General features: G+C 47.0%; 2 protein-coding genes across 3 annotated transcripts in view; one reads left to right on the top strand and one right to left on the bottom strand.

Moving 5' to 3' along the window:
• Window positions 1–612: 612 nt before the first annotated feature.
• LETMD1 (LETM1 domain containing 1) lies at window positions 613–18,583 on the top strand. Of its 2 annotated transcripts, XM_028721491.2 has the most exons (9): window positions 615–867; window positions 7,054–7,205; window positions 8,687–8,802; window positions 10,952–11,034; window positions 12,694–12,880; window positions 14,554–14,655; window positions 15,349–15,501; window positions 16,351–16,447; window positions 17,498–18,583. In XM_028721491.2, exons 1-9 carry the CDS (start codon window positions 746–748, stop codon window positions 17,569–17,571), a joined length of 1,086 nt encoding a protein of 361 aa, XP_028577324.2. In that variant the 5' UTR covers window positions 615–745; the 3' UTR covers window positions 17,572–18,583. The 2 variants fall into 2 exon arrangements, with proteins under 2 accessions (XP_028577326.2, XP_028577324.2); XM_028721493.2 differs by lacking the exon at window positions 16,351–16,447 and having other exon boundaries at window positions 613–867.
• Window positions 18,584–19,615: 1,032 nt separating this feature from the next.
• CSRNP2 (cysteine and serine rich nuclear protein 2) overlaps window positions 19,616–26,735 on the bottom strand; it is a 39,159-nt gene continuing 32,039 nt past the window's right edge. Inside the window, exon 5 of the mRNA XM_028721490.2 lies at window positions 19,616–26,030. Within this exon, the coding sequence (XP_028577323.2) occupies window positions 25,128–26,030 (903 nt within the window). The 3' untranslated portion in view covers window positions 19,616–25,127. The remainder of the gene's footprint in view (window positions 26,031–26,735) is intronic.

Here is a 26,735-nt window from a genome sequence, read left to right as displayed (position 1 = left end):
TAAGAACGGACCTCCGGAGTGAATTAAGTGCTTTACCCAAGGTACCACTGTATATACAGTATATGCTGGAAGCTGCTCAGGGTAGCTGGGGCAACCCAGGCAGATGGACGGGGTAGAAACTACAGATGGGAAGGTCTGGAACCTCCCCCCCCCCCCAGAAAAAAACAGATTTTTTTTCGTTTTCCCCCAAAGCCGTTTATTCACCGTAATATTTTTTTAAAACCCAGTTTGATATAGTTTGAATATTCCACACCCCAATTTTTCCGGGAAAAAAAGGCTTTGGGGGAAAACCGGAGATAAACCTGGTCCCCCCCCCCAATTGTTCAATGCCTTCCCATCTCTAGTAGAAACAGTAGAAATATCATTATAGAATGGGACGCCCTATTTTCACCGGAGAAATGTTGGAGGGTATGCAAGACTCAAAACTCCCGACTCAGAGCTCGGTCCCATTCAACCCAACGCTGTAGAAAAGCCCCAACATCCGGGTCCCGAGGTTCTCACGCCGGAGAGGGGAAAGAAGTTCCTCTTTCCTTGCGACCCATTTCCGCCTATGGTCACGTGTCCCGAAGGAGGCGGGGAAAGGAGGAGGGTTCCGCTTGCTTTCCTTCCGCCGAGCCTCCTTCCGCCCGTGGTAATCACGTGGCCCGTTTCCCGGGGTCGTCGTCGTCGTCGCTTTCCTGGCTTCCCGCCCGGACCTCCGCGCTCTTCCCGCGCCCTCCTCCTTCTCCTCAGGCGCCCTGGCAGGATGGCGCTGGTGCTGCGGCTGGTGCTGCGCGGGCGCTGCAGGGCCGGCGGAGTCCCTGCGCCCGCCGCCTCCCTCTACCTGGCTCTGCGCCCGGCGGAGCCTCCCCCGTGGCCGGGGCTGAGGTGAGTCCTTGGCGGGGGGGCCGGGAAGGGGAAGCGCGGAGCCCCGACTCAGGGGGCGCCGCCTCCCGCCTGCAGCGGGGTCGGGGGAAGGCAGGGCAGGTTTCTGGGGGGGGGCGGTGTCCCCAGGTGAGCTTCTGTCATTTCCTTGTTGTTGTGCCCGACTCTTCGTGACCCCCTGGACCAGAGCACGGTCAAACTCATGCTGGTAGCTTCTAGAACACCATCCAACCATCTCGTCCTCTGTCGCCCCCTTCTCCTTGTGCCCTCCATCTTTCCCAACATCAGGGTCTTTTCCAGGGAGTCTTCTCTTCTCACGAGGCGGCCAAAGTATTGGAGTCTCAGCTTCAGGATCTGTCCTTCCAGTGAGCACTCAGGGCTGATTTCCTTAAGAATGGATGCGTTTGATCTTCTTGCAGTCCATGGGACTCTCAAGAGTCTCCTCCAGCACCAGAATTCAAAAGCATCAATTCTTCGGCGATCAGCCTTCTTTATGGTCCAGCTCTCACTTCCATACATCACTACTGGGAAAACCATAGCTTTTACTATACGGACCTTTGTTGGCAAGGTGATGTCTCTGCTTTTTAAGATGCTGTCTAGGTTTGTCATTGCTTTTCTCCCAAGAAGCAGGCGTCTTTTAATTTCATGGCTGCTGTCACCATTTCCTTATCGTGTATTCAATTTGCATACCGATCCCAAGGCGGTGCACAACAGAAAAAACTCAAAACCTTTCTCAACCTTTGGCCCCCAGGGGTGTTACAATTGCCAAGTTGGAAGGGACCGCGAGGACCACGTTTCCCAAACTTGGGTCTTGTTTTTGGACTACAGTTCCCAGCCCCTAGGGTCTTGGCGGTTCCCTCCCTGTGAGAAGCCAAGTTACAGGGAACCAGGCAGAGGGCCTTCTCAGTAGTGGCGCCCGCCCTGTAGAACATCCTCCCATCAGATGTCAAAGAGATAAACAACTACCTGACATTTAGAAGACATCTGAAAGCAGCCCTGTTTAGGGAAGCTTTTAATGTTTGACAGGCTACTGTATTTTAATGTTTTGTTGGAAGCTGCCCAGAGTGGCTAGTTTGGGAAACCCTAAATTACAGTGGTACCTCGGGTTACATACGCTTCAGGTTACAGACTCCGCTAACCCAGAAATAGTGCCTCGGGTTAAAAACTTTGCTTCAGGATGAGAACAGAAATCGGGCTCTGGCGGCGCGGCAGCAGCAGGAGGCCCCATTAGCTAAAGTGCTTCAGGTTAAGAACAGTTTCAGGTTAAGAATGGACCTCTGGAACGAATTAAGTACTTAACCCGAGGTACCACTGTACTACAACAAAGACGCAGGCCAGCCATTATTATTGACACAGGTCAGTCAGTTATTTTTGAAGCAAGGGGATTCAGTTGTTTCTAGCAACAAAACCTGGGTCTTCAGCTGTTTTTGGATTCCATTTCCCATCATCCCTGACCACTAGCCCTGATAGCAAGAAATGATGGGAGTTGTGGTCCAAAAACATCTGGAGACACAAGTTTGGGAAACAGTGATCTGCTCCAACCCACTGTGATGAGGGAATCTTTTGACCAAAGTGGGTCTTAAAGCCGCAGTCCTGGAATTAAGAGTCTCCTGCTTTACCGACTGAGCTAGCTCCTCAGTGGTTGCTGGACTACAACTCCCATTATCCATGCCCACTGGTCCTGCTAGCTAGGGATGATGGGAGTGTCTGGGGGGAGGGGCAAGTTTGAGAAAGGCTACCAACCTTCTGGTGTGTCTCCCCTCCCATGTTGTATTCCCATGAGGTCCAGCCATGGTGGCCAGCTGTTCGTTGGGGGTGGGGGAGGTGCGGGGAGCTGTGCTCCAACAGCATATGGAGGGCCACACATTTTGCACCTCTGAAGCAAGTAAGCACACAAGCAACAATTGCACCATGGCAGTTTCCAGGGAGGCAAACTGTTAGTATGCTGGAGCAAAAACCAGGAGTCTTGTGGTATCTCATTATGGTATATGGGATTCTAAACTACACCTGCTTCTTCCTAGTCGCCCCCACTCCAGAGTTTCTGTATGTGAGGGAGCACGAAAAATCCCCTGCCACCTGAAACATTGTCAGGCTGTAAGCTGTTTTTGGGTTTTCCACCACGTAAAACGTAAGAGCCCTCCTAAAGGCTCAGCTTCCTGTTCACACAGCGGCCAGCCAGACGCATGTGGGAACCCCAAAAGCAAGCCTTTAGTGCAACAGCACTCTCCTCCTGTGGTTTCCCACAACTGGTATCCAAAGGCATACTGGTCCCGACAGTGGAGACAGAATACAGTATAACCATTGTAACTACAGTCATACCTCAGGTTAAATGTGCTTCAGGTTGAGCGTTTTCAGGTTGCGCTCTGCGGCGACCTGGAAGTAACGGAGCGCATTACTTCCAGGTTGCGCTGCTCATGCATGTGCAGACACTCAAAATGATGTCAGTTGCATGTGCGGAAGCGGCGAATCGCGGCATGTGCAGACGTGGGTTGCGTTCACTTCAGGATGCGAACGGGGCTCTGGAACGGATCCCGTTCGCATCCAGAGGTACCACTGTAGTAGTCACTGAGAGCTTTACCCTAGATGAATTTGTCCTAATCCTCTTTTAAAGCCATCTGGGTTGGTGGCCATTGCAGACTCTTGTGCGAGTGAATTCTGTAGCGCCAGCTGTGTGAAGAAGTACATTTTTTTTGGCCTGTCTTGGATCTTCCAACATTCAGCTTCTTTGACTGAATGTTACGACAAGAGGAGGAAAACATCTTATCTACTTTCTTCATGCCATGTATAATTTTATGCTCACCTTTTGTCTTAAAAGCCCCAAATGTTGTAACATTTACTCACCGGGGAGTTGCTCCATGCCTGTCATAATTATGGTTGCTGTGCATTTTGGAGAGCAAACAGGCTCCTTGCATTAAAAAATAAACAAACGCCCAATCATTTCAGTTCAAAGTAAAGGTAGCTCCATGCAACACTATTCTATTTGCAAAGATGCTTGGATTTATGTATTTTCACTTTTAATGCAGCAAAATCTTGTAGAATGGCTGATACTATTGCAGTGTTTCCCAACCTTTTTTGGGCAAAGGCACACTTGTTTCATGAAAAAAATATCGAGGCACACCACCATTACAGCCCCGTGACGTCAGCGCGCAGCGTCACGCCGGGAGGGACGCACGAAAGTGTAAGTTTCAATTTTTCCCCTCCCCCTTGCCTTGCGGGGGGGGGGACAAGGGCTTTTCTTCCCACCCCCAGCATTTTAAAAAACCCCGGGACAGCGGAGGACTTCTCCGCTGTCCGGGGCAATCTTAAAATGCTGGCGGGCGACATTTTAAAATCGCCCGGGACAGCGGAGGACTTCTCCGCTGTCCGGGGCGTTTTAAAAGCCCCTGGGAAGGCAGGCAGGGGGGAGCAAAGACTTTCGCCCCCCGCCCGCCTTCAGAAGAGGTCCTTTGCTCCCCCCTGCCTGCCTTCCCGGGAGAGCGGAGAAAGGCAGCGCGTTTCTCCGCTGTCCCGGACGGCTTTTGAAGGCAGGCTTTTGAAAGCCGTCCGGGACAGCGGAGAAACGCAGCGCGCCCTTCCCGCTGCCCCCCGACTTGGCTGGAAGGTTGGCGGGGGGAGAAGCCTGCTCCTCCCCGTCGCCAGCCCCGCAAACTCGGGGGACAGCGGGAGAGGCGCAGCGCGCCCTTCCCGCTGCCCCCCGACTTGGCTGGAAGGCTGGCGGGGGGAGAAGCCTGCTCCTCCCCGTCGCCAGCCCCGCAAACTCGGGGGACAGCGGAGAAACGCAGCGCGCCCTTGCCGCTGCCCCCCGACTTGGCTGGAAGGCTGGCGGGGGGAGAAGCCTGCTCCTCCCCATCGCCAGCCCCGCAAACTCGGGGGACAGCGGGAGAGGCGCAGCGCGCCATCCCGCTGTCTCCCGACATGGTTTGGAGGCTGGCGGAGGGCTTCCTCCTCCCCCAGCCCCGCAAGCTCCCAGAGCGATGCCAAAGCTGCGCGCAGCTTCGGCATGGCTCTGGGTTCCGTTCTGGGGGAGGGGGAAGCTCGGGCTTCCCCCGCCCCAGCCCCACGCCTGGCGGTGGGGGAATAATTTTTTTCCCCTTTATCCCCCCCCCCCGCCAATTTTTCCCGCGGCACACCAGGCAACGTCTCGCGGCACACTAGTGTGCCGCGGAACACTGGTTGGGAAACACTGTACTATTGCATACAGCAGGAAGAAGGGAATACCATTTTTTTAAAATGCACCATTCTTCTTCATCTTAATTCAGCAAGGAGGCTGTATGTGAAGCGGCTTTCTCCCTACTGTGCCCTAGTTTTAAAACTGTACTCCATGTGTGGTTTGAAGTAGTGCAGACCATCTCGTTCTGCACCATGTGTAAAACAGCTCAAAATGTTCCTGCAGATTGGCTTTGGGAAGACCACATTTGAACTGGGTGATATCTGCTCTTCCTTCCAAGATAACCTATTTCTTGCCAGGCGATTAGTGAAAGGTGGGTTGGTTAGGGCAGCCACTTTTGGTGGGTATGGTTCATATGCCATGAACTCAGGAATGCTAAGTAAGATAAGTTCCTGTTGATTTTGTAGCAGTTAAAGACACAGGTTACACACAAAATTGAAAACTACTAATTTATTATTGGGCTAACTGAGTGTATTTTCTTGCCTTGGATGGCATCCTTCACAACATTCAGAAGGGCATCTATGGTAACCTCCCTCTGGACCTCCCAGGCTGTTCTAATTCTGGAGGTGATGTTGCTTTCACTTTATCTGAGATGTTTACTGGCCACTGTAACATTGACTCAGGCAGGCAGCATAAACATATTTCTATAGTATACCACTATTTCATATGAATCAAAGCAGTTTACAACAAAAATACATATAACAATACATTATTATTATTATTATTATTATTATTATTATTATTATTATTATTACCCCACCCATCTGGCTGGGTTTCCCCAGCCACTCTGGGTGCTTACAGTGCATATAAAAACATAGTAAAACCTCAAACATTAAAAACCTCCCGATACAAGGCTGCCTTCAGATGTTTTCAAAAAGTCATGTGAAGTTGTTCATTTCCTTAGCCTCTAATGGGAAGACCATATAAAGAAAGTTAAAGACAGATATCAAGTTTGTATGGATTAGCATCAGGAGAGGGGCTGTGAATTATGTTTAATGGACAGGTAGAATGGATAGGATTGTCTGCCTCTGAGACAAAGCCCCATTGATTTCCTTCCATGTAGACATGGTTAAGATTGTGCTGTAAAGCTTTAGCAGATCAACTAGGGTGGGCAACTTTTATTTGTAGGGTTCAGACTAAATGTCACACCTTTTATCTCTCAGTGCTGCTGTTTGGGTTCTGATTTTCTGCTGTAATAAAGAATGACAAAATTTTAGGTTGCCTTGCCAATCAGCCATAACCTCAGTTTGTAGAACTAGGAGGAAAATACAGTGAAGCCCCTGGTTATTAAATTGATGGTGTCCTTTTGGCATTCTGATTTTGAACTATTCTGGTGTTTTGGTAAAATGTAGTTGATTAATAAGCTGTCTAAATTGATTAATTAAAAGTTATTTAATCGTTTGGCAGCCCTAATTGATAAATTTTAATGAGCACCTAGAACTGCACTTTATGTATGCATTTTGTGACTGCAAGACATATTAATGTATAAAACAAAAGCAAATTCTTCCCTGCAATAATGTAATTCCAGGAATCAAGTCTAAAAAAAATATACTTGCCCTTTGCATTTGTGTGTCTTCCTACAGAAAACAAGTTTCATTTTTATTCTCCTGACAGCCGACTTTTAATATGATAGTCTCATGTTGTTAATCAAGAACAGCATCTAAGAAGGTATTTATTGCAATTCTTATTCATAGGTGTAAACCCCACAATACATGACCCCTAGGTTAATGTGTACTTTGGTAGAAATTAGACAAAATTAGCAATTGGACAAAATTATGCACATAACCTCATCTTCATTTATCCCTGAAATAACCTATGGATTTCCCCCCCATCTTTTTGCATTGTGGACTTAACAGGCTAGTTTATTGCTAAGCTCTTAGACTGTGCATCAGTCAGATTCAGCTGCTCACCACATACCCGTTTATTAGCTATTGTAGTTGTGACTTCCTTCTTGTATTCTAAAGGGCTTGAAATACGTGGCAATAGAACCCAAGACTTGCATGTACTTTCCTTTGTTTCAGACCTCCAGTGTGCCAATTTTCTGCAAACGCAAATTCCAAAAAACCACTCTCTGCTTTGGTTTCAAAAGTCAAATACCTGAATGAGAAGTATGAAAGGTTTTTGGAAAGAACATTCCCACGTTTCTACCAGCTATATTCAACCTTCTTGAAAGGTGGGTTTTCATTAAAAAAAACCCTCAGTGCACGTTTCATGATTCTGGGAGGAATGTGATACCTTAACAACAAATCACTTTTGCATCTGTCAGTGTAAAGTAGTTTCTTTACTTCTAACCCATCCCTAGGTGGAGAGTCCTTATCTTCTGGGTGCTGTTTCTTGTGTTGCAATAGGAATGGCGGAGGCTCATGTTACAGTGAGAATGAAGAAACAAGTTCTTGTATCAATAATGGATGGCATTTGTAGCATTGTGTTTGTACAGACCCATTTCAGGTATAATGGGAAACTGGTGTCCTGCTATGAGGACAAGCTGCAGGAAGCCTCAACCACACATGCTCACACACCCTCCTGTCTTGTTCTTTTTTGAGCCAATAAATAGGGGATTGAAAGCTTTTTTATTTTAAATAAATTGTGGTTTCCCGCGAGGTCCACTTTTGGAGAACTGTGCTTTTAAAACAACACACACACACACACACACACACACACACACACAATGGTTTATGATGCCATGATTGCAAACCATGGCTTTATCCTATTTGTTCTCATAAATCCTAGTCTTACGAAGCATAATTCTTACAAGTTTGGAATTCAAAAGGAATTGTGTTTGTTTAGAGCTTGGAACAAAAATTTCCATTTCAGCCTCAAGAGCTCAGAATGAGAAAGGAGAGCATGGAGCTTTCCATTGCTTGTTCCTGCTGGGAAAAAAAATCTGCAAAAAAGCAGTCCATGGTGTAATTTTTGGGGTGGGGAATAACATGTTAAAATTCTGAGTAAAGGCAGTTCCGTGTACATCTAACAAAATTATAGCTGTAGTAAGGAAAGGCAGGAGTGAGAAGAATTTAAGACCCTCTGTAGAAGAAGCCAGTGGATTCTGCAGGGTTAGAGAGAAGGAAGTAGTAATGTGCTAGAAGCTCATGTGTAAGAGGCATAGCAAGAGAGAGAAGACAAAACCTGTTTAAGAGATTAGGAAACATCCCATTATCTCTTGCTTCTGAGAAGCTCTGAATGACGTGCAAGGAGCATGTCCTTTTACCCTCATGGCAACCTTAGACAGAGGTTAGGCTGTGAAAAACCCTTTGAAGTGCCAAGGCATTTGGGCTTTCCCTATAATGTCCTGACACTATTAAAGCAAAGAAAACAATTTAGCTGGCTGGAGTTTTACAAAGAAGGGTTAAGAGGGATCTGAAGAACCATTCAAGTCATTCAAGGCAAGGGAGAGACAGAGACGTAATATTCATGTATGTGTTACTTTATGCCAGTTGTGGGAATCCTTGGTCCTCCAGATTTTGCTGAACTACAATGCCCATCTTCCACGGCCACTTGCAACGCAGTATCTGGAGGGTCAGAGCTTCCCTAGCCCTGTTCTTTATGCAGTGATGCTCTATTCTTAGGTAAAAGGCTTGGGAAGGACTTTGGCATGAGGGTGAACATTCAGGGAGAACAGTTCCAGATCTGAAAATATTTCTGTATTTTGCACAGGATTTTGGATATTCTTTACAGAAATGAAAGAAATAAGAAGAATAAAGGCAAACATGGCATATAGAAAGATCCAGTTCCATCAGCTTCCATACAGGGAGATGGAGAGACTAAGACAGGTAGGCTTTTACTTTTGTCTGCAACAGTGGTAGTCAACAAGTCAAATTGATTTCAGGAGACACTTGGTAGTGTCCACTGTTGTGCAGCTGCCCTTCTTCCTATGTGAGGAGCCCACTTAAGATGCTCTAGCTGTCTAGCAACTTCCCATCTCGTAAACTGAGGAGTTTCACGAGATAATCAAATAGGGTTGACAAGAAAAATGTTCAGTTCGGGGACATACCTGCACTGGAAGCATGTTTGCTTCCGTTCGATGCAATGTTGATTTTCTAAAATTGGTTTCATTCTGAAATGGCAAGAATGAGTGACAGCTCCCTTTTCTCAAATCTTGCAGTTTCCTCCAATTGTGAGTTGACACTGGGTGATTTTGCTGGCCTCTCTCCCCATCTGCTAAAAACCAACCCATCCTCTGGTCAAAATGTACAATTGCGCATTCCATTTGCTTTCTGGATTTACTTCTTTTTTGCAGGAGGGTATTACTGTAAAATTTGTACAGATGAAAAATATAACTTCATAGAATTGGTTTGGTTTTTTTAAATGAAAGAATACAGAAATAAATCCACAGCAACGGAGTAACTAAGTACTACCTGCCATCCCTCAATTGGGATTTATTTCTCCTACTGTATCTTATCCTGACTTTCCTTCAGAGAGCATAGGGCAATATGCATGGTCCCTCTCCCTTTCTATCACATCTTTTAAAAAAGACAAGTTAGGTGCTGTGTGGGTGTCATTGTAGAGGGACTCCCCAAGGTCAGCCAACCAACTTAAGAGCCAAACGGGAATTTGAAGCCAGGTCTCCCCTGTCCCACTACACACTGAGAGCTTCTGAATCGATAAGCAAGAACCACGTGCAACTTTTATGAGGATCTACTATACTAATACAAATAGGTGGACTAATATTTACTGCATCTAGGGTAGATTAATTAAGAGGTTTCCGTACTTCAGCAAAAGCAAATAAACAAAGTCTGGCAGCTCTGCTTGATTTCTGCCAACCTTCACCCAATGCATTTATTTCTTCGTTGCCTGAACATTTATCATATTGTTGGGCTGAATTAGAGTAAAAATGTTTCTGTTGTAGAGAAGAAGGGATGAAATTTGGGTTCTTATTCTTGAAAGATTCCATCTAAACACTTTTATTCAAACAAAGAAAAGCTGAGGTAGGGAAGGTTTTCTCGTTTTTCAAACGCAATGTGCTGTGTTGCAATATGGAGCTAAGTGACATTTACATAAAGGTTGCCAGTCTAACATCATCACCATGGACAGCTGTATAACAGATATAGACATAGCGGACTGGATGTAGGTCACAGGTCAATAAATTGTTGCTGATGTGTGTGTGGAGGTCCACATATGGAAAATAACCAACAGAAAAAGCAGGTGTAAAGAAAGACACACTATTGCATGGCATTGTCCATTGGCTGCAGCATAATTATTCATATAGAAGAGCTATTTTTCTCCCATCCCAATCAGGTGATGGGCAGTAAAATTGCAGCCTATTTTCTGTTGCCCATGCACAATTCGGAGAGCACTTTAAGGCTTCTGGTTGTGCCTTGGCAGCTGTGTCTCTAGCTGCCTCATACCTGATACCACATATGAATAGTGTTTTCTCGCTGCAAAGAAAATGCTACCACTTTAATAAGAAGCTATCAAAAGGCATCCATATAGCACAGGGGTCAGCAAACTTTTTTAGCAGGGGGCCGGTCCACTGTCCCTCAGACCTTGTAGGAGGATGGACTATATTTTGAAAAACAACAACAACGAATTCCTGTGCCCCACAAATAACCCAGAGATGCATTTTAAATAAAAGCACACATTCTACTCATGTAAAAACACCAGGCAGGCCCCATAAATACCCCAGAGATGCATTTTAAATAAAAGGACACATTTTATTCATGTAAAAACACGCTGATTCCCGGACCGGATTTAGAAGGTGATTGGGCCAGATCCGGCCCCCAGGCCTTAGTTTGCCTACCCATGATATAGCATCCATAGTTTGCGAGAGACACAGCCTTGAGGCATATAAAATGCCAGAGTACATAAAATGGTGCCTTGCAGGCCACTGCTTCATCAGTCCCTTTATATGTGCATTTTCCTCACAGTTGCAGTAGTTTTGGGTGTGTGCATGGCGGCTCTACTGACTAAGCATTTTTGAAGTTTCGCAGAGATCTGATCAAGGCCATTCCAGTTGGGATTCTTTCTCTTCCTCCTTTTGCCAACTACCTGGTTCTTTTGCTCATGTAAGTACAACTGTGCGCCTGTTCAGATGAAAGGTTTAACTGTGAGAGGGTGAATGCTTGGCAACAGTAGTGGGGGTTTTCTCTCCCTCTCCCTCTCATCACTTACCTGCACTGCTCTTTGATGAAGAGCTTGTTAGAGTACAGCTTTGTGTTTTAGGTAAAGGGTAAAGGGACCCTTGACCATTAGGTCCAGTCGTGGCCGACTCTGGGGTTGCGGTGCTCATCTCACTCTATAGGCCGAGGGAGCCGGTGTACAGCTTCCGGGTCATGTGGCCAGCCTGACTAAGCCGCTTCTGGCAAACCAGAGCAGCACACGGAAACACCGTTTACCTTCCTGCCGGAGCGGTACCTATTTATCTACTTGCACTTTGATGTGCTTTCAAACTGCTAGGTTGGCAGGAGCAGGGACCGAGCAACGGGAGCTCACCCCGTCGCGGGGATTCGAACCGCCGACCTTCTGATCAGCAAGTCCTAGGCTCTGTGGTTTAACCCACAGCGCCACCCGTGTCCCTTGCTTTGTGTTTTAGCAGGTACCAAAATAGACTGCAAAAGCACATTCATATCTTATTAATCACTGGGGGTGGGATCAAGCCCTGACTCTTCTGAGTCTCTGCTTCCCTAGTCACAGCTCCACATTGTATCCTCTCCCCATGCATAGGCTCAGTCTAAAGGGATTATTTTTGGTGAATTTCTCTGGGTGGCATTTCATCGTGCAGCAACCATGCACCCTCCCACATTTTTTCTGAACATTTACCATCTCTGTTGTTTTCCCAACAGAACTCCCAAACTGCTTTAAACTCTCCAGAAACTTTTTAAAAGGGGGGGGGGGGCGCTCACCTTTAAGCAGCTCCCCCACCCCTTCCTTGGTTTGTTCCAAATAGGTGTTTTCAGCTTGGGAGTTAAAAACAGTTAAAGATAACATCATTTATGTTTGAGGCTTGCTCTTAACAGCCCTGGATCACAGCCTAGCATGCCGTATTGCAGGCATCCCCAAACTCAGCCCTCCAGATGTTTTTTGGGACTACAATTCCCATCATCCCTGTCCACTGGTCCTGTTAACTAGGGATGATGGGAGTTGTAGTCCCAAAATATCTGGAGGGCTGAGTTTGGGGATGCCTGCCGTATAGGCTTGATAATATTTTAATGTGAACTTTAACAAGAAACAGATTATATCACAACTGACAAAAGTAGCTCTAAAATACTGCACTGCCTGTTTTTTTTTTTTTTTTGAAGGCAGAAGAATTTAGAGAAAGGCATCAGGATATTATTTCAAGTTGCCAGGCAGATTTCGTGAGGGAGAAAATGGTCTACTAGGCATTCTGAAAACATTGGGGTTTTTTTTATTAAAATATTTCATTTTAAAATAAATGAAGGTAACTTGAGAGTCTGTGGACAAGGTCTGGTTAAACTTGCAGAAGCAAAGTTCAGGAGGGCTTCTGCTTGTCCGGGGCTGAGGTTTCAGCCATCACATAACTGGTTGCTCCTTGTCTTGGCTGGAAGAAGCAGTCAAATTTGTAGAAAACAGGCAAAACCTGCAAAATCGACAAAAGCTGCAAAATGCAGAATTTGGGTTCCTGTGGCCGATTTGAATGTTCCTTGATACCCAGCTGTGTCTTGGTTTTGAAATGTGTATCTTCTTGACAATCTTTCCTTCCCAAGGTATCTGTTCCCAAGACAACTCTTGATCCGCCACTTCTGGACTTCCAAACAAGAAGCTGAATTTCTGGACACCTACCACAATATGAGAAAGGAGGCATACCCAGAAGTGATTGATGGTCTAATGAACCTCTCTCGCTCCCTAGTGGATTCCCAGCTTCAGAAACAGATGCTGGATCTCTGCAAAAAGGTATCTAATTACCACCCCATCCCAGCTGATAGAGAGGCAGTCTTTGGACACATGTCTTGCTTTGCAGAAATAAGGCTTTTATATATTGAGAGTTGGCCCATCACTACCAACTTCATAATGTCTAGATTCTACTTTCCTATTGTCATGTGAACAAAGCACTGCAAACTTCTGAAACCTTAATTATACGGTTTTAAAGTCGTTCCAGAGATTGATTGATTTTTAAAACCCTGACCTGAATACGAGCATGTATAGAAAAGTCATTCAAGTAAGAGACTAGACTGTATAGTTGGCTTAGCAGATGCTGGCAAGGAAAAGGATGCTCTGATACTTGTGTCTACTGATTTGTCACTTATGCAGTGGCTTTCTGGCAATGCACTCTTGAGTACTTGTCAGTTTATAAAAATGGCTTGCAATTTTAGTAGAGGACGACGAGAAAAAGAAGTAAATTCAGGCCTTTATTATTCTTTATGGGACAATTTTTGGAAGGGAGGAACCAAACAACAGTGGGTATTAGCTACACTGGTGGAAGGTTTCCTCCCGCCCCTGCTCAGTCAGATTTTATTGTTTGTAATGAATGACCACTACAATGCAGCTCAGAAAGGATAATCCAAGAATAAGTTAATCATACATTTCTCCCAAAATAACCAAAAAAAACCCCAAACAAAACCCAAATAGCCCTTGGGCAGTCAGCACTGTTTTAGGTCAAAAAAAGTAGCCTACAACTGTCAGCTAGTGTGTATAAAGCCACCCTAAAGGCAACAAAACAAATTCCACATCAGCCAGCAGCCGTCTAGTTTTGAAACCATCTGATTGAACTTCTAGAAAACCTATTGCAAAGTGAGTTGTATAAAGGACAAGAGGATATAATTCAAGTTGGGCTGATCTGCATGCATACAGTCAATTTGTTGGCCTAATAAAGTATTTACTGGTCAGATACTCTGTGTGCATAGTTTTCCATCTAAGCCGAAGAAATGCCTATCTAACAAGAAAAAATGTTAATTCTGTTGCACCTATCCCATTAATGCAACTAGGTAATATGGCATAGCAACTTTCCTCATGGTAATGGTGAAGCAGAGCATTGTTAAGTGTTAGTGCTGACCTTTGAAGCCCTAAAGAGCCTTGGCTCTGTATACCTGAAGGAGTGTCTCCACCCCCAGCATTCAGCCCAGTTACTTGAGGTCCACCTCTGAGGGCCCATCTGGCGGTTCCCTCACTGCAAGAAGTGAAGCTACAGGGAACCAGGCAGAGGGCCTTCTCGACAGTGGAGCCCTCCCTGTGGAATGCCCTCGCCAAACCAGGTGCCAAGGAGATAAATAACTATACAACTTTTAGAACACATCTGAAGGCAGCCCTGTATCAGGAAGTTTGTAATATTTGATGTTTTATTATGTTTTTATGTGTGTTGGAAGCCACCCAGGGTGGCTGGGGCAACCCAGCTGGAGGGGTGGGGTTTTAACAACAACAACAACTTATTTGGGAAGGGTGTCATGACTACAGCAAACAGGAACTTCTCATTTGTTCCAGGAATGAAAATGTGCTCAGCTGCTATATGTTATAGCAGGATTAGTTTTCAGGTTTTTACAAGATTCCCATCCTCTTTTGTTCTTGGAAAGCTGTTTGGTGCTTTTCTTTTCTTTCTTTCTTTTTACCAATGACATATCTTAATCTTCAAGGTGCAAGAAGGATGCCACCCAGATGTAAGAGAACTTACAGCTGTGAGGACCTTATTTGTGGGACACCCCTTTGGCATCCAGCAACTCAGGGTTCAGCAGTTGGTAAGTGCCATTCCAGAAATTAAATGGGATTATACTGACGACCCAGCTAAATCCATTGCCACCAACTGCAGCACCCCTAGGTTTGGACTGAGTTTGAAGACTATCAATCTTTCCAGCTATATATCCTTAAGGTGCAACAAACAGTTGCTTCTCCTTAAATTGAAACCTACTACAGTGGTACCTCGCAAGACGAATGCCTCGCAAGACGGAAAACTCGCAAGACGAAAGGGTTTTTGGTTTTTTGAGTTGCTTCGCAAGACGATTTTCCCTATGGGCTTGCTTCGCAAGACGGAAACGTCTTGCAAGTTTGTTTCCTTTTTCTTACTGTTAATACAGTTGTGACTTGACTTCGAGGAGCAACTCATAGCACGCGGTGTGGTAGCCTTTTTTGAGGTTTTTGAAGACTGATGATTTTTGAAGCTTTTCCAAAACTTTTCCGAAACCGTGCTTCGCAAGACGAAAAAATCGCAAGACGAAAAAACTCGCGGAACGAATTAATTTCGTCTTGCGAGGCACCACTGTACATATGATTTGTTGCTGATCTATGGTGCCTTGTGTGCTCGCCTTTTTGGAGGGGAATGACCATAACCTCCTGTTAGCTACATTTTGATCTGGGGAAGCAGGGCACCTCTGAAAAGCTTTGCTGACTACCATCGTGCAGTTTAATCCCACCGCCTTCTCTTCTCCCCCCAGAAAGTCCTAAGCCGTGTTTTGTTCCTAACTCCTCGCTTGCCATCTCTCTTCCTGAGATACCGCTTGCAGAGCCACATAGCAGAGCTGCACCATCTGGACCAAGCGATGCTGAAACTGGGTGTGGGGCAGCTAACCGATGAGGAAGTGCAAGCGGTGAGATGAAGTTTTGCATACTGTAGCAAACTGAGGTGCCGTGGCTGTGCCAGTTCTCGCATGCAAGGGCAAGGGCTAGAATCATACCTGGGACCACGAGAGCCATCTAGTCCAACCCGTTGCAATGCAGGAACCTTTTTGCCCGGTGTGGGGCTCAGACCCATGACCCTGAGATCAGGAGTCTTGTGCTCTACTGAGCTGTGTCATACCTTTAAAGGTAAAGGGATCCCTGACCATTAGGTCCAGTCGTGACCGACTTGGGGGTTGCGGCGCTCATCTCGCTTTATTGGCTGAGGGAGCCAGCGTACAGCTTCCGGGTCATGTGGCCAGCCTGACTAAGCCGCTTCTGGCGAACCGGAGCAGCGCACGGAAACGCCGTTTACCTTCCTGCTGGAGCGGTACCTTTTTATCTACTTTGACGTGCTTTCGAACTGCTAGGTTGGCAGGAGCAGGGACCGAGCAACGGGAGCTCACCCCTTCACGGGGATTCAAACCGCCAACCTTCTGATCGGCAAGTCCTAGGCTCTGTGGCCTAACCCACAGCGCCACTCGCGTCCCTGTCGTACCTTTAGGGTAACCTTAAAAGACTATTTATTGTGGCTTAAAAGCTTTCGTGGACCACATTCCACAAGCTGTGCTATACTGCACAGTAACACTGTCACCCTTTTCAGAAATAGTAATGTCAGTCTTATGTCAAATGAGGACAGCTTGAATGGCTTAAACACACACACACACACACACCAGCCCAGCTTTTAATGTCAGAATTTAGTGGTGAATGTCCTTGCATTTAGCAGTTGCTTTTCAAATGAAAGTCTCTCTGATCCAACAGAACTTCTCTCTTCTCTGCAGGCTTGTTATACCCGTGGCTTGAATTCTGTTCACCTCAGCCCACTGGCATGCAGGCTGTGGCTGGCTCACTGGCTCACTCTCTCCTGCTCGCTGAAAGGTAAGCCTGCTTGAATTTGGCCACGTCGGGCTTCCCTTAGAGCCCTTACGGAACAACTAGAAGCAGTTGCTCTTCTGACCCATCCTTAATGTTGCAGTGTTAACCTGAAGAGGTTGCCCCTGTACAGTCCTGGTTGCAAAGGAGATGGCCTAGCAAAGCCTGGAACGCCATAATTCAGAATAGGGCCTTCTTAGTATGCCCCTGTATGCCCCACAGAGAGCCTCAATGTCCATAAATAGCAACACCCTAGAGGTCCCAGGCCCTAAGGAAGTTAGATTGGCTTCAACCAGAGCCAGAGCCTTTTCAACACTGGCTCCAGCCTGGTGGAACGCTCTGCCTCATGAGACCAGGGCCCTGCAGGATCTGATCTCTTTCCGCAGGGCCTGTAAGACAGAGTTGTTCCGCCTGGCCTTTGGCTTGGAGCCAATTTGATTCCCTCCCCCTTTCTTTTTTCTTTTTCCTTTCTCCTGCGATGAGGCTACATTTTAATATTGTAATGTTTCAAAATTTTAATGTTGTATTTTAATTTTGTTTTTAAGTTGTATTCATTCAACTTATTTTTATTTTTGCTTGTTAGCCGCCCTGAGCCCGGCCTTGGCTGGGGAGGGCGGGGTATAAATAAAAATTATTATATTATTATTATTATTATTATTATTATTATTATTATTGGTGGCAGCATCATAGACTTATAGAGTTGGAAGGGACCCTGAGGATCATCTAGTCCAACTCCCTGCAATGGAGGAATATGCCCTCCCAGCTATAGATCAGTCAACCCCCCACCCAAGATTAGGCCGGTGCAGATACTGATTGGCTTTTGATAGCAGGCAAAAACAAATTTTTCTTTCTGATTAGCCTTTTAAAAACTTTCCTGTGACAGATTGTGGGAGGGGAAGCCCCCTTTTACTTTTAGCTATGATTTGGTTCTATTTAGAAGCACTGGATTATTTTATGAATTGTGTTTGTTGTGGCCAACCTTGTGAGAGTTTACAATGAAGGGTTGGCACATATCTCAAATAGACACAAATGCAATGCATACTTTTCTCTTTCCAGATGCTGAGACTTCTCTCTTGGCACATGGCATGGTCTTGCTTTCTATCAACTTCCCTCCTTCTTCCAAGGGCTGACTAAGGGCACCCCTCACTGGTGGACCACTTCTGAAGAGATGCTGCGACAGTGACTCTTGGCTGAAGCAGAGGGAGATAAGGGTTTTTGCTTATACTAAAACACAGTGAGCAGGAGTCCTGCAGAAGCATCTCCCACTGAATTATTAGCCTTGAGAGGAAGGTAGAGGAAACACTGCATTATGCTGAATATTCCTCCTCCTGCTGTAGAGGGAGACAAGAGAATTGCCAGTATGGCCCTGGACAAAATGCCTGTACTGTAGAAGACAATATTTCTCTTTAGATCTGGCTCCAGAATGTCCTCATGGGCACAGCATGATTCCATACTTCTTTTCACCGCTTAAGTCTTGTAAAAACGTCTGCTGAAGAAGGTATTGGCGTTAGTCTGTATTGACTTCCTTGTAACTTTGAAGGGTAACAAAGCTGTCAGGAACTTTCCCAGGCTGTTCCCCTCCCCCTTTTAAACTTCATTTTTAAAATCAACACGGCTGCATGGAGCTCAGTGCCTTTTGCTGGGCATTCGCAGTGTGCTGCAAGACTTTGAATATAGGACCCCGTTTTTCAGAGCTGCAACGTTTGTTTGAAATCTAGTGGCATGCTCTTCTGCAGGAAAGATACAGCTGTGCTCTCACATGGGCCTTATGGAAGGTGCATTTCATGTTGGCAGATGTGGTAACAGAGCCTACAGAATTCAACAGGGTAGTTCCACACCCAGAGCAAGTTAACTGGAGTGTCTCTACCCAAAGCACTTAATATCCATTTCTGTGCCTCCAAGTCTTAAATACTACTGCCATGATACTTAAAAGCTAAGTGGGGAAAAAAGAAAAAAGCCAAGTCTTGCACTCCAGAAGCTGGAATTCTGGCCAGATAGTATATAAATTGTGTGTGGTAGACTAGTGATTGAGTCAGTCATTATAAAATGCATGAGAAGTGCGTAAAAGTAAATGAACGTCCAGCTATACCTGATGTGAATGTTTCGTTAAAGATAGCTAATAAAGGACAATCTCACATTTTACCTGGATTGTTTATAACACTGCTTGTCTTCTATCTTATAGCTTGGTAATAGCTTAGACGGGCTGGGACCATAAAGCCAGGGGTCTCCAAGCTTTCCTTGCCTCAGGCTGGTGTCTCGAGCGACAATTGCACAGAGGGCGGGGGAGTGTGCGCTGTACGTGAACACACAATTTCTTGTGCTCCTCCAACCCGGAAGTGGGTCCCCGTGCCACGCCGGTAAAAGCGGGTGGTGGCAGTTGCCACGGGCCAGATAAACGAGTCCCTCGGGCCTTATCCGGCCCCCGGGCCGTAGGTTGGTGACCCCTGATCAAAGCTATTCACCTTGTCATTTCCTCAATCAGTCCTGCAGTTTATGCAGCATACAGGCAAGGGCCATGGCCAACACACACTGTACCCCAGTTGTTCTTTGTAACGAGTTTAATTCCCCTGCCAAGAAATGAAACAGCTGGCTCTGCTTGCCAGGGATTCCAAGCTGTACTCTACAGGTGAGTAAGCCACAGCCTCTCTGAAAGGCCCCACTGATATTTCACTATGAATGAAGTAAACAGATGATGCAAAAACAAGGGTAAGCCCAGTTCAAGTTGCATGAACAGGTACTGCTATCCAGTGTGGTCTTGATGCTGTTTCTGAACCAACCATATATTGTGTGTGCATCGTTACAAGGCAGATTCTGCTCCAAGACTGAAATTATAGGGCCAATTAAACTCAGTAATCGCACTAGTGTAAGTCAGCGCAACCGGACTTCTTCCCCTCCCAGAATGATGGGCAAGGCGAGGAAAGGGGAGCTCGTGTCAGCGCATGTGGCATGAACAAGCATCAGCACTGCACTGAATACAACCCATAGTTTATAAACCCTAGATTAGTGGTTTTGCAGACAATATGCACCATGGAAGAGCAGCAGGCGCACATGAGCTGGTGGCGTGATCTTGGCTCTAGTCAGGATTATGAAAGATTGCATGTCCATTGCACTATTAAGTTTGCAGCAATAACCTAAACCACTATTGCCAACTTTTGCATTGAGGACAGAAACTGCTTTGCAAGTTCAAGCATTTCTTTATTTTTACACTTAAATATCCTCTTTAAATACAGCATTATCACAATGAAAATAACATAAAAGGCAAAACAAAATGTAGAGGACCTGACAAGCTTTGGATTCACATTGAAAATGCCACCTGTATACCATGTGAGGCAGGAGAGCGGAGAGCAAGTTATAAAGTTATCCGAGTCACGACTGATGGAGGGGGCAGGGCTTGTACCAAATGTCTCAAACTGGGGCCTAGTTAAAGAGTCTCCCAAACAGGTAGTAAAAGGGCCATTCCCATGTAAACAGTTCACTAGCACCAAAAAAGTAGAGGGGGGCAGGGAGAGGAGAAAGAAGGAGTGTGTGTGTTTGATCGCTTTGCGACAACACTAGCTCATTGTTATGGGTATGCTGTACCAGCGTTTTAAAAGGTCTTTTAAAAAAAAGCCAAGTGAAGGAAAACCAGATCCATTTCCTAACATGATTTGGAGTTGAGGATTTATATTTTTTTCACTTGCAACCAGGTCATCCCACCCAAAAAGCCATTTTACTTTGTCCTTCCATCAAGGCGACACGCTGCTTTGTTTTTCCAAGGTCACAGGCGCAAAAGGTCAGATCAGCTTTGCTGGCTCATGGACACAATTAGAGCATAGGGCCAGGACAACAGAGATGGAGCAATTCAGATGCTGCCTGGGTATGTGTCCACGATGCCAGTTTTATCCAGATGGGTGTCTATCAACCTATTTCAACATCCTCTGCTTCTTGGAATGTCAGTCATAATAATTCCTTTTTCAGTTTCAAAAAGCAGATATTTAAGTGCGAAGTTGTTTCCATTTGCAGAGCAGGCCACCTGTCATTCATGGGCTGCAGCAGTTTAAATGCACTCAAAAGAACAAAGTTCTTAAATTGTGAGAATTTGCCAGCGTCTGAGGTGTGTCCCATTTACACCTCTTCCTTTAGAGCGGATCACAGCCAATCCCCAAAGAAAGGTACGTGCAGTGTGGAGTTTAAAGGCTACAAATATAAGGGGCTGGTGGGTCAGGCATTTTAACCGTTTCCTTTAGGCCACAACTGCACCACAGTTGCCCATGGCTCCTAGGCCAGTGCTGGAGTGGCCAGCTGGAAGTGCTCAAGTGTTCCGGTGGGGTGGGGGAGTCCTTTTTGCCTTGCACGCATCAGCAGGAAGCCAGAGATACAAATGGTGCACCCTGCGAGTGCACACTGCTAGTCGCGCCACAAGGCAGGGAACGGTGGGGACTGGACACGCACCATAAAGGCTACAGTGGTGTTATGATGAACTTGGGGAGGTTTATATAATAGGGGCATTTCAACCCTACTTCCTTTGCACCTTTGGCCTAGGACGACAGACGGCGCAACTTTGTAGAGGGAGCGCATCCCTTGCCCCCCTGCTAGAACTCTTCTGCTCTGTGAATCTCCAAGCACAACAGACACATACGCTTACAGAGAGGGTTGCATCTGGAAATGACTGCCTTTGAGACTAAAGCCAGCTTTTTAATAGCACCTTTTATTTTGTAAACGTCTAGTATGGGGGCGGGGGTACCTAGCAATGTCACCAGTGCCCCTTTTCAAGCCCTGGTTGTAGAGAAGCATGGGAGAAAACCCCCAATATTAGCAGCAGACCTCCTAGCAACGAGGCCAGTGACGCCCGTTTGTGTGCACGGCACCCTTTGCTTCGCAAGGCAGCAAATGGGACTGTGATAGACATTTTAAGGCTTTTCTCGTTCCGATGCTTCTAGGTCCTCTTCTCCCTTCCCTGCCCCGTTTCAAAAGTCATTGCACAAAGAAGCCTGGCTCCTGCACGCATTGGCGCCGTTTCCAAACCGTTCACTGCAGCAGGAGGTGGCGAGGCAGCAATTAAGTACTTATTTGTGAGACGAAGCGCAGGAAGCTCAGGTGTGCGGTATTGACGCTAAGCAGCAGATGGAAAGCTTGGGAGTTAAAAGGAAGATCGGGGAGGAGTTATAAAGTACCGAAGCCTTTTTATATACTTAAATACTCACCCATCTGGTCGGAAGTCTCATCAACCCAGCAGTGTGAAGTTCCATGGGCTGCAATATTACTGTGAGGTCAGGAGCTGTTCCGGAAGAAAGGAAAGAAAAACCTCTCTCCCTGTTGCTGTCATTTCCAGGACTGCATTGCTTCTGTTCACCATATATCCCTGGGAGCTAGTGCCATTTCAGAAGGATGGGCTTTTCCAGATGGGTTGGCAAAGGTGCTTAGTTACTAGAGAGGTGGAGGTCCAGAAAAAAACCAAACTGGAAACTTTCCAGAATAAACAGGGTGGGGGTTGCCCTAGAATCTACTCTCTGATGGAAAAAATGGAAATTTGAAGCATTTTCTTTTTTGGAATGACTTAAATGCTTTAAGGCAAGTTTTTGCTCACTTAAAATGTGTACTATGAACACAGTAGAAGTGGATATTCTACACCTATCCTTTTGACTGGGTCCTTCCCTTGTGGTCAACCTTTTCCCCTCTCCCCTCATGTGACAGTGACACAGACACCCTGTTATACCATAGCATGATCCTTTGCAGCCTGACCGCTCAGAATCAAGTCTCATTGGTCTGGCGTAACTGACTCACTCCCAGGTAAGTGCTTGGAGGGGATGGCAGCCTACAGCAATTCCGCGTGCGCTTATCTCTGGAACACTAAACAGAAAAGGTATTAGTTCTGGGAAAACATGCATAGAATTGCTCTGGAAATTCCAGAGTAAAATTTTATAAGCCCATTTATAAATTATGCGTTTTGGGTTATTAAAAGCAGTAAAATAAATGTAGGTTTGGTAAGAATTGCATATTATCTGGTTGGCCGCTGTGAGAACAGGATGCTAGACTAGACGGGACATTGGCATGATCCAGAAAGCTGCTCTTACGTTCTTATTTCAATTGCCCCCGAAACTTCCATTTCTCTCCCCCCCCCCCAGGAAAAAAAAAAGAACCAGTTTCCACCACCAAGGCTTCAAAATTTCTGCAATTTTTACATCTCTATTAGCCACCATTTATCATTGTGATAAAGGTGGAGGCAAAGAAGTGGGTTAGGTGCAGCTGCTGGTAAAATGGTTTTGTTCTCTCTCCATCACCTTTATGGTTTAAGAGGGACCACGGGCTTGGGGTTCTTGTCAACCAGCCCCTCTTCCCCCCACCAGTATCCAAAACACCGGCCAGATGCTCAGCGGTCAGTTTCAGGTAGTCCTGTTTAGGAAGAAGCTGTCTTCTGAAAAGACGACACGCATTTCATACATCTTAAGGTTACGCACGTGTTAGCTCCCAGATAGAATTAAGTGATGAAGGAAGAATGCTTCCCGCATGGGCTGCCTAGATTCCACCCTCCCTTCTAAATAAATGTAAGTACAGCAGCCTTGTACTGCCTAGGGAATCCTCCAGGCAACCTGGTGCCCTCCAGACAGGGCTACAACTCCCATCTGTCCTTGCCAGCTTGGCCAATGGTTAGGGATGATGGGAGTTGTAGTCAGGGCTTTCCCCCCAGCTGGAACCTGGTGGAACTCAGTTCCAGCACCTCCCAGGTGGGCGCCATTGTTGTTGTAACAAGGGAAGCGTTCATGGTGAGTTCCGGCACCTCTTTTTCTAGAAAAATAGCACTGGTTGTAGTCCAAAAACACCCAGAGTGCAATGGAATGGGGAAGGCTGCAATGAATGGCAGGAAATTAAATATCCCAAAGGGCTTATGCAAGTAACGGAGGTCATGAACAGTCTGGGGAAGGAAAGAGATTATAAAGTGGGGAAGGTTCAGTGCTGGTTTCGAGCTAAACTGGTGTATTTAGAGCAGTGTTCTTCAACCTCGGGTCTCAGATGCTGCTGGGACTACCATTCCTATCATTTACAGTGAGCTTAGAAAATGGCCAGGGATGATGGGACTTGGAGTCCAGCAACATCTGGAATGCCATTAAGTAAGCCGCTCCTGATTTAAAGGCACACCACACGGAAGCCATGGTGATAGCCAAGCTGGCCCAGAACAGTGAACTGCAGAGGAAGGCATTAATCTGTTACTACAAAAAAACTAGGGGAGAAGAATGCCAGGGAGGGTGGATGCAGAAAGTGCTTTTGTTATCTTGCAGTGAGAGAACCATCAGTAGGACAAGGGGGAAGGTGGCAGCTCTAGGGACACCCCACCTCGTCCTTTTCATTCTAGGACTAATAAGAACAGCTAATGGCACCCCTTCCTTGCGATGCAGATCTGAGGAGATGCATACAGCTTGGAAGTCTTCTACACTGCCACCTTATTGCACCCTAACCCCTTGCGCTCGCAACCCAGCCGGCTACAGTGGCATTGCATATTCAGATTCATCCAGAAGGCTAGGGTGCTAGCAAGTATCAAGGGAGTATATAAAGCTCTCAGATCCATCTCCAAACTAGCGTGCAATTAGAATGGAACGTCTTGAAACAGCTGTCGGGAAGGAGGGGGGGAAAATTAGTGGAACGACTGGGCAGAAGGATAGTTACTCTGCTGGACCTCCCTGTCCACCCAAAAGGTCAGATCTTTACCTCCACTGAGAAGATCAAACTGCGCCCCCCTGCCCCAAGTGCACTGAGTGTTCAAGAATCAGATCACAGAAGGGATTAACATCATAGAGGCAGAAAACGCCAGCTCAGAATGGACATTGGAGTGTCATAGGAAGTCCCAGCAAACATTCAGCACATTTTGTTTGTTAGTTAAGAAAGAAACAACGGAACTTGATCGATCTCACCGGACCCGATTCAGAGCCAGCAAGACGGTGAGTAAGCCTGCTTGGGATGAAGCCAGTGGGCAAGGAGGATCCCAGAGGGCAATGGTTCTGTATGGACAGTTGCATGCCAAACTGCAGGTGTAACCAGTCACAGTCAGCGTTAATCCATATGGAATTTAAAATGGGGGGGGGGGGGGAGAAGAAAAGTTCTCCTAGGGAAGGAAGGGCGGCAAAAAATGTCACATAAATAAGAGTTTGTAAGAGCCTAAAGCTGTGCAACTGGCCAGCGCAGTTCAAGCGGATTAAAGGAGGTCACAGATCCAAGAAGACAGAGCACTGAAAGATGACAAAAGGGTACAGGTGGAGGCAGCTGCACTGGGGGCCAGAGAGAGAGATTCCACAGCATGTATGGATTTGTGATATTCCATAGCAGTAGCAACGTCCTCTTCTACCCCCTTCCCCCCAAAAGCTCTGGGAGAAAAGGCGGCTCCACTCTATTGCTTCCATGACACACATTCACGTTTGGTCGTTGCAGGATGGGGGGTAAGGTGACTGCCCTGCAGCAGCTCCAATTGGACCGTTTCCTGTCCGTGGTCCAGGCGCTTCCGTGTTAAGAGGCCGCCCAATCCGCAGAAGAAACCCCTGACCCCCCTGGGTGTAGTTCGTTTCATAGTGAGCCTGTACAAAGCAGTCCCTCTTTCAACGCTCCCCCCTCCCAATGCCCCACGTTAAATAATCCCCCGGGGGCCTGTGGCCGTTAGATAAATTCTCTGCCAATAAATAGACATCCAAGATTAAGAGCTAGAGTGGGTCGGGATGGGTCACACGGCCAGAGCAGGTCCCAGGGAGCACTCCTCCGACGAGGGCAGCTCACAGGCCCTCTCTGGAGACTGCCCCAAACTCTGGGGCCGCAAACTGTCCTGCGGCACGTTTGTGTGGAATGACAGGCTTGGCAGAGGAGGAACCTCAGGCGGGCAGCTTTCAGAAGCGAGGGGCTCCGGGGACAGGGCCGCTTTGCCCCCTTCCGCCCTGCCGGAGACGGCGGCTCTGGCACAAGGCACCAGCGAGGTCACCGGGACGGAGTAGACGCTCAGCTCCTTCTCGTCTGGGTAGCGAGGGGGAATGTCGGGCTCCTCGGCGCTGCTCTCGCCCTTCACGCCCAGCATCGACCTTTGGTCGACCTGATAGTACACAACCGGCCCATTGTTCAAGTAGGCCTGGCCTCCCTCGGCTGAGCTGGCTTGCTCAGAGCTGTCCGTAAAGCACAGAACGGAGGAGCCCAGGGGCAGCTGGGCTTGGATGAGGATGGGCGTGGACAGGCTCGGGCACAACCCGTCGGGGACCGCCAGGGGCTCTTCCAAAATGCACACCCCCAGGCTCTCCACGCTGGAGCCGCTGCTGGAGTCTTCCTCGGCCTTCAGCCGCTCCAGCTCCTCGGCCGTCTGCAGGTGCATGACCGCTGTTTCGTTCTCCGCCATGAACTCCTGGAAGTCCTGCGTCTCAGGGGTCTGGGCCCCCAGCCAATCGCCGCTGGAGCTGGGAGGGGCGGAGGCCTCCTCCTCCAGAGTCTGGGGGCGGCTCACCTGCCGCTTATTCTCCAGCTCCAGTTTCATAATGGTGTGGAGGTAATGAGTCCGCACCCGGATGGGATTGAATTCAATGCGCCCCGCCATGTTCCCACAGCCATCTCTGGAACAGCCGCACGGGAAGGACATTCGGTCCACCTGGGTGGGGGAAGTTGAGGGACAGTGAAACTGTGCCCAGTGGGAGAGCACTGCAGCAGGCAGCGAATGATGCAAGCCTAGCCAAGGGTTGTTTTTTTGGGGGGGGGGGGGGGAAGGCTGGGAGTAAACAGAAGCCAAGTTCCTGTAGGGAGGAGCATGCAAAATTCATGCAGGCTGCCGCTGGTAAGCAATAGGACAGCCAGGTCTGCATGCAGCCCCCTCCCCCAGCCAATTTCTAGATGCTAACGGGAAAAAAAACTGGTCTGCTGGCCAAGACAAGTGATCAAATGCTGCAGCTTTAGTGCTTGGGAATTAAATATCCTTCCACTGGAAGCACATCACTGAGGGAAAAATATCTGAGACCTCCCCCCACACCCCACCAAAACTGCACATTTATCACATAAAAAGCTGCCAGCAGAAGAAGAAAAGGATGCACATATGGGGGGAAATATTAAGGAAGGGACAGAATGCACACAATCTGAAGGACTGTGTTAGAACAGAAGGACAACATGCAAAACCAATTCTACACAGTGAAAACATAGAATTTGGTACTGGATGAGGAGGTCAGCATCCTGAGAATCTCAGCTTTCATTTCAGCAGATATAAAAATTAGAACGCAAGTTTGTAGCTCTAACGGATGCCAAGACAGCGTAAAAGAGCACAGGCAATACTACAAGTTTCAGAAGGTGGATGGGGTGGAAACAG

The sequence above is a fragment of the Podarcis muralis genome, chromosome 2 (assembly GCF_964188315.1).
Source record: "Podarcis muralis chromosome 2, rPodMur119.hap1.1, whole genome shotgun sequence".
In the NCBI taxonomy this organism is placed as follows: Eukaryota; Metazoa; Chordata; class Lepidosauria; order Squamata; family Lacertidae; genus Podarcis; species Podarcis muralis.
This window is presented reverse-complemented; position numbering and strand designations above follow the sequence as displayed.